The sequence below is a fragment of the Xenopus laevis genome, chromosome 8L, assembly GCF_017654675.1.
Source record: "Xenopus laevis strain J_2021 chromosome 8L, Xenopus_laevis_v10.1, whole genome shotgun sequence".
In the NCBI taxonomy this organism is placed as follows: domain Eukaryota; kingdom Metazoa; phylum Chordata; class Amphibia; order Anura; family Pipidae; genus Xenopus; species Xenopus laevis.
In genome coordinates this window covers 19,396,024-19,410,681 of record NC_054385.1, presented here as the reverse complement: position 1 = coordinate 19,410,681, position 14,658 = coordinate 19,396,024, and the positions used below count along the sequence as shown (strand labels likewise).

Sequence of the window (14,658 nt, the reverse complement as noted above, 5' to 3'; positions counted from 1 at the left end):
TAAATTATGCTGAACTGCAGTACAGGTATGAATGGCCCCTGTGCACATTTAAATATATAATTTACTATATCAAGTCTGTAGATTTTGCTGCACAACCAAAGTCCCAGCGAACAGCGCTTATTTCCGGCGGGTAGGACTGTGCGCACTCAGACTGGAGCCGCGCTGATTTAGCGTCATTTTAGCGCTCACTGTACCGAGAAATGGGATGCAGCGGCCGGGAATTCTGTAAGCGCAGCCCCTGAGTCTCAGCGCCGGCAGCCTGAGCAGTTGTTCTCTCTACCCGTCCCGGCGCTGCCGCTGCGCTAACGGAAGGGATTCCATGCGCACTCAATAACCCCTATTATATCCACTAAACTGTGATTTCCAACTTAACGCTTCCTCGTAGAAATAGCAGCAGATGTGGCAAATACAAATGGAATTGTGTGCGTTCTGGCGAAGGGTTCATTTGTGTCTATTTATATATATTGTTACAGGCCGAAATTCCAACTCTTCTTGTTGATCCTCAGAATAAAAACCAGAGCAGAAACGGAGATGAATAATTCAGGGGCTGCTTTATACCCGAGAGACCCATTATAGCCCGTCGCTAAGAATACATCTTCATATTATTATTATTATACATTTTCATCTAAATCTATATACAAAAAAAGAAAAGTCAGCTATTTAGTTCGGATGAGGGGGGTGTAAGGAATTAGTGTGTGTGGGTGAGTGCAGAATGTGAATATTTGGTTTGAACGAAAAAAAAAATCGTTCGATTCGTTTCCTCCTGACAGATTTGTCGCACGATAAGGAAAAGGCGCAGAGCTAATAACTCCGATAGGACAATCTGATTTCAATCTCCTGTCCTGTACTGGGATCAGCCATCAAAGGAATCCTAATAGCCACTCATCCAGGAGCCAAAGTCACCCGGCAATGGAAATCTGTCCTTCCCGGCGCAATCTCCCCTCCGTATCGCGCACCAGCTCCCGTTATACACACTGCTTGCGTACCTACGGACCGACCGGCATTCATTCATTCACAATAAGCAGTGCATTAAAAATACAATTCTAAATCCAATCTATATATATATATACTTATGTGTTTGTATAGGCATATGACATAATCAAACGATACAAGTTCAAATTAGAAATATTAGTGATTTGGTCAATGTGCATTCAGTTCATGAAATCCTGAAACCTACAGCATCGCAGTTCTGCAAAAAAATGCGAATCGATTTAAATCCTTAGCTCTCCCCGATGTTGCTAAAAAGTTGCATTTGGTTGTCTTTTTTAAACACAATATCTTTGATAACTCCAACAGGATTTGTACAAACAATCTTTTCACGGTCTACCAAAAGCCGTATGTATATATCTATATCATTTTTATATCTATACACACACACACACACACATATATATATATATATATATATATATATATCTATATATATATCTATATATACACACAAACACAAATATGTATTTATCAGGTATCCTACTAGCTGCCCAGGAATGTATGGTATTGACACTGAGGGGCAGATTTATTAATGGTCGAGGTGAATTTTCGAAAAAAAAAAAAAAAAAATTCGATTTTTTTTTTCTTTTTTGTGTACTTTGACTAGTCCATTCAATAAAATTCGAATTTCAAAATTTATCATGCACTGGCTCTTTAAAAAATTGACTTCGACCATTCGCCATCTAAAACCTGCAGAATTGCTGTTTTAGCCTATGGGGGACCTCCTAGAATTTGGAGTCAATTGGTGGACTTTGAAAAATTTGTGAAAAACTTTGATTTAAATCCTATCGAATGCGCTGAAACTTCGATTCGTGCCTATTCGATCAAAAACAGACCTATTCAACCCAAAAAAAAAAAAGGTTGGCCTTTTTGGATTCGAATTTCGAAGTTTTTTACATTTTGAAATTCGACCCTTGATAAATATGCCGCTGAGTAACTGTTCATATGGCTCGGTGGTATGCAGTTCTGCACTATATACGTATGTATCTGTATATTATACGATGGCCATTTAGAATAAATATAATATAAATAAATAAATATAATGTATGAAGTGGTGGCACTCACAGGATATATATAGAGAGAGAGAGAGAGAGAGAGAGAGAGAGAGAGAGAGAGAGAGAGAGAGAGAGAGATACAATTTATATTAGTGTAGTAAAAGTATATATTTTTTTACTGAATGCTTTATTGATTTTCTGATTACTTTGAGCCATAAATGACTCTGCAATGAGAAAGGAAAGTCAGTGGATATCAGGTATTATACAGAAACAAAAAAACACTGATCTGATGACCCCCCCCCCATATACCTTCACACACACATAACAGGTTGGAGATCTGGAGTTTTTTTTTTATTCTGCATCAGCCTGTAACTATATAACAAGCACACAGTATATAAATATAATACACAGCTATATATAGATCCACAAATATGAGTCTAGTTGTGCCCCTCTCCCCCAGGCATCAGACTGCTCCAAGCTGCAGGTGAGTAAATACAGAGCTCATTGCTGATTCACCTCAGTAGAACAATAACCTCTTGTTTATCTGGCAGATCTGCCTCCCATCTTCTCATTTACATGGGCTGAATTTCAATCACTCATAGGGATAATTAGTGAAATGCCAAGTGGAAATTGGCAGATAAAAAAAAAACCCTTTTTGAATTGTTTCTCCTATTAAAGGGATTTGGTTCCCTAGAACACCTTGGCCTGTAGGCTGCCTGCATCTACAAAGCATAGCCATGAGACTGAGCCGGAGCCCAAATGTGGGAGAAAAGGGGATGTTTATATTAGGGGAATCTATTTAGGGCAGTCGTTTATTTAACAGCTAATCCAGGAATAAACTACTATAACCTGAAGTCATCCTGGGGTAAAGCTAATGAGATGCCTAATGGATGGCCAAGAAAAGAAAAATGGCAGCACATGCACCCAAAAAAAGAGAATGGTCTTTCCAGGGCACAAACACACATATGCCAGTACAGAGGGGCTCTTACTGTTGGTAGTCTTGCTTGCAGAAGAGTTTTCTGTCCCGGAAGTAGCAGCTGGTAGTGAGGGGCTGCTGACACACAGTGCACTGTAAGCACTCCTCATGCCACGAGGCCTCATTGACTCTCATCAGGAACCGGTCTGAGATGGGTCGCTGGCATCCCTCACATACTGCCTGGTGCTGGCACTCCGCCCCTGGAGGCACACACACAATATATATATATTATAAACACACACACACGTATATACATATATATGCCTACACTGCTTGGCACTCTGATACTAGGGACACTTATACATTCATTATACAGATACAGTGTAATACTCTGAACCTGGCAACCCACACTGTACTACACATGTACTACACATGGAATCCAACTGTTAAGCCCCACACTGCCTATTGTATAGGATATACATATATATATATATATATATATATATATATATATATATATATATATATATATATATATATATATATATATACACACAAGTCCAAGATAGAAAGATACCCTACATACTGTATATTCATACTGTATACACACATACACTGCCTAGCACACGTTTGAAATACAAAAAATAAAAGTGTTTAAATAATATAGTGGATGTGTGAAAATGCATACAAGTATTTATACACAGGAAAGGCTATATATATATATATATATATATATATATATATATATATATATATATATATATATATATATATATATTTATTTATTTATATATATATTTATATGGAACATTAAGCCAAGGAGAATGCTGGGTAAAAATATAATGAACTGGGGGGGGAGCATGCAAAATACTTGTATGCCTTTTCACACATCCACCATATTATTTAAGCACACACATTTTTTTGTCTGCTTAAATGACATAGCCTGCCATTTATACAGTAGAGAATATAAACATTCCCCTGTGATCATTATAAATGCCCAGGCCGTTGGGTAAACTCTATGACACATATACATAGTACAGTGCACTCCTATGAGCAATTCTATTCACAGGATGTTATCAGTATACAAAGTATATTCCCTGCAGATCAGATACTTTTTATATTACTGCTCCCAATGTTTATTTAAACGACTTTACATGAACTTTGCCCAACCCCATCCTTCACTTATTCATAACATACTCTTCCTCAGCCCCCTGGGCACTTATTCCCCTGTATTGTAATCATATTAATTGATGTATTGAGTGCATACGGAAAGGTTTTTAGTTTGTGTTCTTCTGAGCATATAGAATATTGTCTCCTTTTCCACCATAATAAAGTACCTCTCCATTCACACTGGGACCTATCATCCCCTGACTATCTAATATACTGTTATTCACTACATATCAAACAAGTATCTTACTATAGAACATATAACAATGGCTGGCTTAGTTTGTTAATTGTAAAATCTGCACCCTTCTCATTATCCAGCATGTATGTGTATGGTACAGTATAGTGCCTAGAGTTCTAGAAATGCTGCCAGTCACTCATTTCCTACTATACATATGTATATGTTATCCTGAATGCATTTAAAAGAGAAGTTTGTATTGTGTAATAATGGATATTAGAATAAACAGTGCTTCTCCTAATATTATTGAATGCTGCTCCAATTCAAACATTTGGTATTTGTTACAGTGTAGCAGAGACTGTATAGAACCTACTCATGCTTTGTCTGCAGTGTCCAAACTTTACAATCACACCGTCATAAACACTAATGATATTTCATTTTAAAGACTCCTGTAGCCAAAACAAATTGCTATAAAGGCTACACCTCTAGCAACTCATATTATTGGATATAAAAAAAAACCGAGCACTCTCCCTGCTTGGGTTCAGTCACTGAAACTTCTCACACACTGACCCACAAACTGTCACTAAGTCTGCCCTCATTTTGGCACATCCCTGGCTATTACTTGTACCCCTGCCTCCATGTAAACTCCATGTAAACTCCTTAGAGAAGAACTCTCCCCAAAACTTCCCCAATTAAATTGTGTGTGTATATATATATATATATATATATATATATACGGTATAAAGGATGCACACAGGTATTTCATCAAAAAGTTAAAAAACTTACATTTTATTTAGTACATTAAAAAAGCAGGTCCTATTGCTGTATATCTACTTTCTACACTGTGTGAAATATGTGTATATACACACATATATATTGACATACACAAACATAAAGCACATAAATACTATATATATATATGTCTATGTTCGTGTATACACGTAGTTTAATACATGGATTGTAAACTCTTGCGAGTAGTGCACGCTGATCCTAATTTTATTCTTTAATCCTTGGTTTCTAAATTATTTTTAAGACCCCATTTATTAATACGGTAAGTGCTGCATAACTTTCTGGCTCTAAAGAATTAAGATGATGATATTGATGCAATCATTTAGTCAATCTCTCTCTCTCTCTATACATACATATTCATTTAATATATAAAAACTTAGCTATACACACCTTGGGTACAGAATGGATTGTGTGTGTGTGTGTGTGTTATATATACATATATACACAGACACACAGATACAGGCCAATGGGAGCAGTCTATTTGCAAAACGAAATGCCTGGGTGCCAGTATAAAATACATATAGATATCTAAAGAATTTTACTGCAGTACTTAAAAGTATTTTTGAAAAGAATCCAAAAATGTACCTTATTTATATTTTTTCCCACAAGTTCTGTCCAATACAATTCTATCTATCTATCTATCTATCTATCTATCTATCTATCTATCTATCTATCTATCTATCTATCTATCTGCTATAGTAGTAAAATAAAGCCCAATAGTAGGAGTCAGTAAAATAAAGCCTAATAGTAGGAGTCAGTAAAATAAAGCCCAATAGTAGGAGTCAGTAAAATAAAGCCTAATAGTAGGAGTCAGTAAAATAAAGCCCAATAGTAGGAGTCAGTGAAATAAAGCCCAATAGTAGGAGTCAGTAAAATAAAGCCCAATAGTAGGTGTCAGTAAAATAAAGCCCAATAGTAGGTGTCAGTAAAATAAAGCCCAATAGTAGGAGTCAGTAAAATAAAGCCCAATAGTAGGTGTCAGTAAAATAAAGCCCAATAGTAGGTGACAGTAAAATAAAGCCCAATAGTAGGTGACAGTAAAATAAAGCCCAATAGTAGGAGTCAGTAAAATAAAGCCCAATAGTAAAGTGTAGGTAAAATAAAGCCCAATAGTAGGTGTCAGTAAAATAAAGCCCAATAGTAGGTGCCAGTAAAATAAAGCCCAATAGTAGGAGTCAGTAAAATAAAGCCCAATAGTAGGTGTCAGTAAAATAAAGCCCAATAGTAGGAGTCAGTAAAATAAAGCCCAATAGTAGGTGTCAGTAAAATAAAGCCCAATAGTAGGAGTCAGTAACTATCTACATTAGACTCCACTCTATAATATTACACATATATATATATATATATATATATATATATATATATATATATATATATATATATATATATATATATATATATATATATGTTGAGGCTGATCTATGTGTATGTGTAGGAGGTAGTAGGAGTAAGTCGGGCAGTAGTAGATGCCTGAGTCGGAGTTGCCATGTAGCAGCACAAGGGACGGTTCTATAAGGCCCCAGCACTCACCGAGCAGGACTCCTAAGGTGGCAGTGCCCGTGCGCAGAGGGTGATCTTCCATTTTAATAGTGTCCAGCATCTTGGCACAGTCGCTCGGGCCCCGGGTGAAGCACCTCTCCAATGACTCGGGACCTGTTGCAATATCCATGCCCCTCTCCAGCAACTCACTTCAGTCCCCCCCACAGCAGGAGGGAGAAGAAAGAACGAAAATGACGGGAGGGGGGAAAAAAAAGAGTTCAGGACTTTTCCAGCTGATTTGCAGGGAAGGAGCGGGGTCTTTATCCCAAATCCGGCATGGGGACGAACTTCACAGGTCTCTGTCCATGACTGGAGGCTGCTCCCCTATTGCTGCACATTCACCACAACCAAAAGAAAAGCTCAGTGAGGTTTTAATGATCACCTGCCTAAAAGAAGGGCAGAACCAAGGGAGTTGAAGGGGGTGACAAGTGATTCCCAAAAGGCTGAAGGTGAGAAATCCCAAGGAAGATTCCCTGTAGGATGTCCAGAGCCACAGCTCCCAAGTCTGTGTGTGCCAGATACAGCGATCCGGGATCCAGCAGAGATTGGAAGGCGGACGGATACTCCACCCCAGCCACCCCTCCTTCGCTCTTTTACAAACTTGCTGACATTTAAACTCTATCGCGTGTATCCCTCCGCCGGCCCATGATCCGGCTCCTTCTGAGAATTAAATAGTGCCCAGATTCCAGATCCTATCCATTCCCAATAACTTATGGAAAAGGGAAGGTATTCTTTTTTTTTTTTTTTACCAGTCCTGATTTCTCTGTCCCTTCCATTCCCGGTGGCTCTTTTATGCCCCCCCCTTTATCCCAAGGAATTAAAAAATCTAAATATAAGGTTATAATTAAAAAAAAACTATTTAATGGGACTGACACCTGAGTCAATAAGCCAAGGGTGCCAGTTGCCTTCTTTATGGCATATCAGGGCTGAAATGAGACATTTTTTATGTAAGCTGATAAATGTGCTTTAAGGACACCTGCGAATGTGGGGTAGGTAGAAAAATAACTGTTTTAATCCTTCTTTTTCTTTTCTCTTTCCATTGCAATGTTCAAATGTAGTGTATTCTGTAACCATTAACTGGGGCTGGGAGAAGGGTTATGGGGATTTAAGTGCATGATTATGAAATATGCCATTTAAATATATATCTATATATCTATATATAGATAGATATATATATATAGATATATAGCTATATATATATGTATAAATATAAACTATATATATATATATATATATATATATATATATATATATATATATATATATATATATATATATATAAACTATATCAATTAATAATAATGGCTTATCAATTTTATGATCATAACTTTGTAACAAAATAACCCCTGTTTTGGGTACATATGCAATAGCATTTATTATACTTATATATACTTTAAAGCCTTTAGAGTGCTCCCACAACCCCCCTGTTTTGATATTATATATATATATATATATATATATATATATATATATATATATATATATATATATATATATATATATATATAAAAATAGCCAAGGTAATTGTCAAGATAATGTATGGTAAAAAAAAATCAGTGGTGGGGATAAAGAATTTTTTGGGCATTATTTATACAATATTTCAAATGACCTCATACCTTCCCCCACCTGCAAGTAAAATGCTTTTTTAGGGGTTAAGTAGTGGAAATTTGTGTGTGTGTTTTAATGATATCATCCAGGACATAGGATTTATTCTGTTACAAAGGAAAAAAATAAGCAATTAATGGTTCTTCGTTTATCTGGGGGGAAAGAGGGGGCAGAATGGATTTTTTTGCATAATGATAGGGAAGGGGGGGGGGCAACATTTCATTGATGCTGCTGAAGGGAGTATAGAAGTGTGTCCTTATTGTGTCCAGACACAAAGGCTTTCAAAATTCAATAGTGACCCTTCTTCCTATGCACCTGGTGATCAGTGCAATGATAGTGCAAGGAACGGGCAGATACATCTCCCATTGTACAGAGCTTGGGTGCCAATATCCCAGCACAGTACTCTTAATATCCTGTCTCCCTACACACCCGCTAGATCCCTCCGTCAGATATGTCTGAATCCCAAATGAAACCATTCATCTCTTCCAACCTACCGGAGAGACAGACGTTTATTTCCTTTGCTCTTTTCCCCTTTATTTCTACATTGCAATTTGTAGAAGAATAAACAGTTAATATACAGGTTTGCTTTCTAATCTTAATTCTGTTCGTTTTGGGGGATTTTATGCGGATATGGAACCAAATCATTTCTTGCCTTCTGGACTCGGAAATGAACAGATCCATGGATTGTTAGCAACAAAAGAACAAATTATTTATAATAGTACATATATATTTAATACACATACATAGCATCTACAATTTTGCATTCATTGGTATCCAATATTTACAAGAAAACGAAAAAAAACAACTGTGTTGCTTACATTTTGCTCCTTTTTCCATTTTCTGAATATAAAATAGTAAATGTAGTAAAATTTGTAAATTTACAATTATTAGCATATTCTATATTTATATATATATATATATATATATATATATATATATATATATATATATATATATATATATATATATATATATATATATATAATATATTATTAGATAATATACAATTAAAAGTATATTTTGAATGACTTCATACCTTCCCCCCCATCTGCAAGTAAAATGCTATTTTTTTTTAGGGGTTAAAGTATTAGAAATGTGTGTGTGTGTTAAATTTAACTCCATCGTTTCTGCAGGAAAATAATATCATCCTGCAGATAGAACTTATTCTGTTACAAAGGAAATTAGTGGGTCTCCGTTTATTGGGTGGGAAAGAGGGGTTTAGCTTGGTCTTTCTTATAGTGGCACATGCGTAAAAACACATTTACAGCAGATACATATGTAATACACATACATTAAACCTCAGATCCTGCATTCAGTGGTTTCTAATATTTACAGGTAAACGGGAAAAATGGTGTTTCTTAAACTTTGTTCCATTTCTGTAATAAATTTAGCACACAAATGTATACACTGTATCCTATAAGATGTGCTTTATATTTTATATATACTTAACATGTACAGTGTATATATATATATATATATATATATATATATATATATATATATATATATATATATATATATATATATATATATAACACACATATAATATATAGCCAAAAGGCTATCTATATACATAATGTGTTATACCGGATTATTTATAACAACTACAAACCATAATATAGATATATTTTATATGCTAATATGTGTGTGCCTATAATTATATCTTTATATATGTACAAACAGTGACATGCCTCGGTATACGCAGTAATACAGATATGTACAGGCACAATTACTCTCTCTGTTTATATTTATTATCGGGGACGCTTTCCTTATATGCGGGTTAAAGTGGCAGGACATCCTTGTGTGCTGTGATCCACAATCCATTCCGCTGGCTTAGAGTGGGCAGGGGATGGCAAAGGCTCTAAATGGGCTCTCCATTTAAATTGGGAAGCATGAAATTGTAATTCTTGCTCAGTGGGGTGAGTTGGAAAGGAGCGGCTCATCCCACAACAGGGGGATATTCTGCACACAGAGAGGAGGGGGATAAAATCCCTCAGCAGAAAATCCCCTTTATATCATCAGTTGTTGCTCAGGCACCCACCCCATCAAGGGGCTAACCATTTAAAAGGTGCTGCAGATGGAAGAGAATGGAGAGAAAATATCTGATCTTTTAGGGTGAGCATTGGGTAGCCCAATAACTGCACAGAGGCAAACTGCAAAGAACATAAAGCAGACTAGGTAGTGGAACTAGCAAATCTGGATTTTAACAGAATTTCTCAACAGTCACAATTATTGCATTCAGTCATGAAAAGGGATTTTTTTTTCCCTTGCAATTCTGAGTAATAATAGACATTCATTAAAAATATTTTACAGTTATTTAGATATGTAACCACTATTGAAACAAAACAGCAGGGGGGCAACTGAAAATGGGATCAATTTTTTTTTTCTAGCCCATATCCGAGTCCTTTGCTTCCCAGTTTTTTTTTCCCTTTTCTTTTATTTGGGCTCTGTTAACAGGTATTTAAGGAAAGAGGAATTTTTGCCACAGGGGTAATGTTGGAAGGAGAATCCCTTTGAAAGGAATCCTTCAAAGCCTGCCCGTTTCTTTGAGTTTGAAAAAAAAAGGTCTGGATCTCCAAGCAGAAAATCAGAGGGAGCGAGAGGGAGAAGGGAGAGGCAGGATAAATAGAGTGTAAATGAGCTAATTACTGGAGATGAACACTTCCAATTCCTTTAGTCTGCAATCAGATGGGACTAGCAGGTCACTTAAGAAACTCAATAAGCTGTGTATCTGGGGCAGCCTCCCAGCCTTAGCATATAACTTCTGGCTCATGAAGGGGATATGGGGTGCACTAGCTGTACCCCTCTGTATACATGTACAGTATTCAGATTCAGTTCTATCCACAGCCTGCACCACAGTCTTGACCCCTGAGGGGCACACTTGCATCTGGGGCAATATTAAAAAGTACATTTTATATTCATATTGTCTTTTCTCCTACACTTACATTGCTCCTCACTTTATCCATCAATCTCTCTTCCCCGTCATTCATTCTCATATCTTATCCTGTTTCTTCCTTCTCATCACTGATTTATCTTTTCTAATTCAATCTCTCATTCCATGTCTACTCCCTGGTTCATACCCCTTTATTCATGCCCTGCCCAATTATCTCTTTAATATAATAATCATTTACAATAATATATAAAACGCTCAATTTTTCATCAATCTGCCATTGCTCTCTTGCCTTTGTTTCTTTATCTCCATATTCATGTGCCCCACATCAATTTTTAAATTACGATTTCTCTTTGTTGCGGTTTATTCTGCCTAATTTCTCTCACTCTTCACTCTGCGTGTATTTGTGTCACTTATCCTTCATTTATCTTTGCTTCCCAATTTCCTCATATATTCACCATTTTCAAACATTCTCTCCCCACTTCAATCCAGATCTGTTTCTCTCTCCTTATTAGTCCTCTGTTCCCAAAAACCCTCTCCCTCATTTTTTCATTACTACTTATTCGTGTTCTCTATCCTACTAATTCTCTTTCTTTACCCTGCACCCATAAGTAATGTTCTGGGACACCCATATTAAACCAATAAAGGACTGAATGTTACAGACTTGCCTGTCACTGCTCAAGTCCTCTTTCCTATATCACATATGCCCAATATTCATTTACTTGTCTTCATTCTTCTTATCATTCCCACACTTTCCTTGCTCACTTTCTCCCCCTTGCTCATTTTCTACTTATTTCTTCTGCTCATAATCATTTCTTCTGCTCCTCTTTCCTAATTCACTCTGTGTGCTTTCATTCATTCTCTCCTGCCTTTTATTTATCTTCCAGCATTCATTTCCTTCCCTTCCTTAATTCTTATCTTTTCAGCCTAAATAATTTTCTCTCCCCTTAATCAATCTCTCCTTTTCCATGCAGACTCTATTTTAATGCATGGCTCCATTTTCTCTCCTAATTTTATTTACCAGGTTTTTTTTTCCATCTTCTCCAGCTCTCTCCCTCTTTCCCAGTTATTTAGTTGTGTCCCCCCCCCCCAACAAATGTTCATTTCCCCCTGTCTCCCCAAACTGATCATCACTTCTTTGTCTCTTGCAGATGAAGTGTACCATCCCTGCACATCATTACAGGAGGCAAGAGCAAGAAAATAGTCCAGCTTGATGACAATAGGAATAAATTGCACAGGAATGAGGACATTTCCCACAAGAATCTACTTTTCCAGCAGTAGCAGTGCTGGAGGGACATAGTAATAATCATATCATCAGTATATCTGGGACTGTGAATCCATTTATTTCCACTCTAATCCATACGCACATGCATAGGAGATTATATATATATATATATATATATATATATATATATATATATATATATATATATATATATATATTATATATATATATATATATATATACAGGGATGATCCATACTATACACTTAAGAACATAATCTATACTGCACTATTGCACTATACAGAATATATAAATATGCACATTTCTAAACAGAATTATAGACCTCCATCTGGTTTCTAAAGCCCTGTAAACTCATGCAGAGGATTTGTAAACTCTATTCACTAAACAGCAGGATCTTTTTTTTTTTTTTAACTTAGGTAGTTTATTGGGTATGTACCCAATCAGTGATAGTGGGTAACAATGGTTACATAGCATTGTTGGTTACTTAGGTGTGTAAATACTCACCCATGACCCACAGCGGGATCTTTAAGTACTATACACTTCCATAAGGGCGTAATTACTATTGTTTAGTGCAGTAGGTGCAAAAATGTGCCAATTAAAGGGGTGGTTTGCCTTTAACTTAACTATTATTTTATAGAGTGACCAAACAACTTTTCATTTGGTCTTCATTGTTTATTTTTATTTTTTTTATAGTTTTTGAATTATTTGCTTTCTTCTCCTGACTTTCAGCTTTCAAATAGGGTTCACTGACCCCATTTAAAAAAACAAATGTAAGGCTACAAATATATTGTTATCACTACTTTGTATCACTCATCTTTATATTCAGGCCTCTCTTATTCATATTCCAGTGTCTTATTCAAATCAATGCATGGTTGCTAGGGTAATTTGGACCCTAGCTACCAAATTTCTTAAAATGCAAATTGAAGAGCTGCTGGATAAAAAGATAATAACTCAAAAACCTTAAATAATAATAAATAAAAACCAATTGCAAAGTGTCTCAGAATTTAGAACTCTCTACATCATACTAGAAGTTATTTCAAAGATGAACACCCCCTTTAAGGTGTAGAGATCCAAACTATGGAAAGATCTCTTATCTGGAAAACCCCAGGTCCTGAGCATTTTGGATAACAGGCCCTACACCTGTATAAGCACATATGCACAGTATATAAGCCCTGTGTATTAACACTCTGTAGGAGATACATATACAGATATGGAAGCTGTTATCCAGATTGCTTGGGACCTTGCGTTTTCCGGATAATTTGGATCTTCATACCTTTAACTCCTTCATACCTTCGTACCTAGGGTTGCCACCTTTTTTTAATAAATTTACCGGCCAGTGATGGGGTGGTAATGGTGTGACATAAAAAGGGGCGAAGCCACATATAAATGGGCGGAATGTGATGTAAAAAGGGGCGTGGTCACGCGTGGTGTGCTGCAAAAGTGGGTGGGGCCCCATCACAAGAGGGGCAGAAGACTAAGGAAAGGTAAGTTTCTGCCACAGGGCCAAGGGCTTTTGTTAAAGGTATTACAAATTCCCGGCAGCTACATTGCCGGCTAGGCCGGTAAAATACCGGCCGGGTGGCAACCCTATTCGTACCATATATTGGAAAGTCATGTAAATATTAAATGAACCCAAATAGGCTGGTTTTGCTTCCAATAAGGATTAATTAGATCTTAGCTGGGATCAAGTACAAGGTACTGTTTTATTATTACAGAGAAAAAGGAAATCATTTTTAAAGATTTGGATTATTTGGATAAAATGGAGTCTATGGGAGACTACCTTTCCGTAATTTGGAGCTTTCTGTATAACGGGTTTCCAGATAACGGATCCCATACCTGTACCTTATAAAGCTAGTTGCTGGTAGGCTATAGAAGCAATATATATGCACATACGGAATGGATATTTCCACCAGGCAACAGGTTTTTCCCTCTACCCCCTCAATACATTGAGCTCTGCCAGTCTGTCTCTCTAGACAAATAAAATCTTACAAATTCAACTGATCCAATGTAAAGTCCAGTTCAAACAAATTAATTATAGGATTATAAGGTTTTACAGGATGTATTTCAGGCAGATCTATCCCCAGATTTTTTTTTCCAAATACTCAAAAAATACTTTTTTTTTTTTTTTTAAACTTTGTAGCTCAAGATAAATGGTGTTTAGAAACAAGGTGGCAATATAATCCAGGCTGAGCCCCAGTCCCATACACTCAGGACTTTGCATTGTTCTGGGTTAGGGAAAGCTGCTTCTCATTTAACATTGTCACAAGGACCATTTCCCTACGCCACCAATTATTTCCTTCATTTACTAACACAATCTCGGTGCACTTTGTTCCCTCCACTTGTGTA

At 36.4% G+C, this 14,658-nt stretch overlaps 1 protein-coding gene across 2 annotated transcripts in view; it reads right to left on the bottom strand.

Annotated features, from left to right (window-relative positions):
• lmx1b.1.L (LIM homeobox transcription factor 1, beta, gene 1 L homeolog) overlaps nucleotides 1-7,089 on the bottom strand; it is a 121,883-nt gene extending 114,794 nt beyond the window's left edge. The window contains exons 1-2 of one of the 2 annotated variants that reach the window (XM_018229589.2): nucleotides 6,563-7,089; nucleotides 2,975-3,161 (exon numbers count right to left, since the gene is read on the bottom strand). In XM_018229589.2, coding sequence (XP_018085078.1) covers nucleotides 2,975-3,161; nucleotides 6,563-6,701 — 326 coding nt within the window. In that variant the 5' untranslated portion in view covers nucleotides 6,702-7,089. The remainder of the gene's footprint in view (nucleotides 1-2,974; nucleotides 3,162-6,562) is intronic. The other variant, XM_018229588.2, reaches the window with a different exon arrangement.
• Between the last annotated feature and the right edge of the window lie 7,569 nt (nucleotides 7,090-14,658).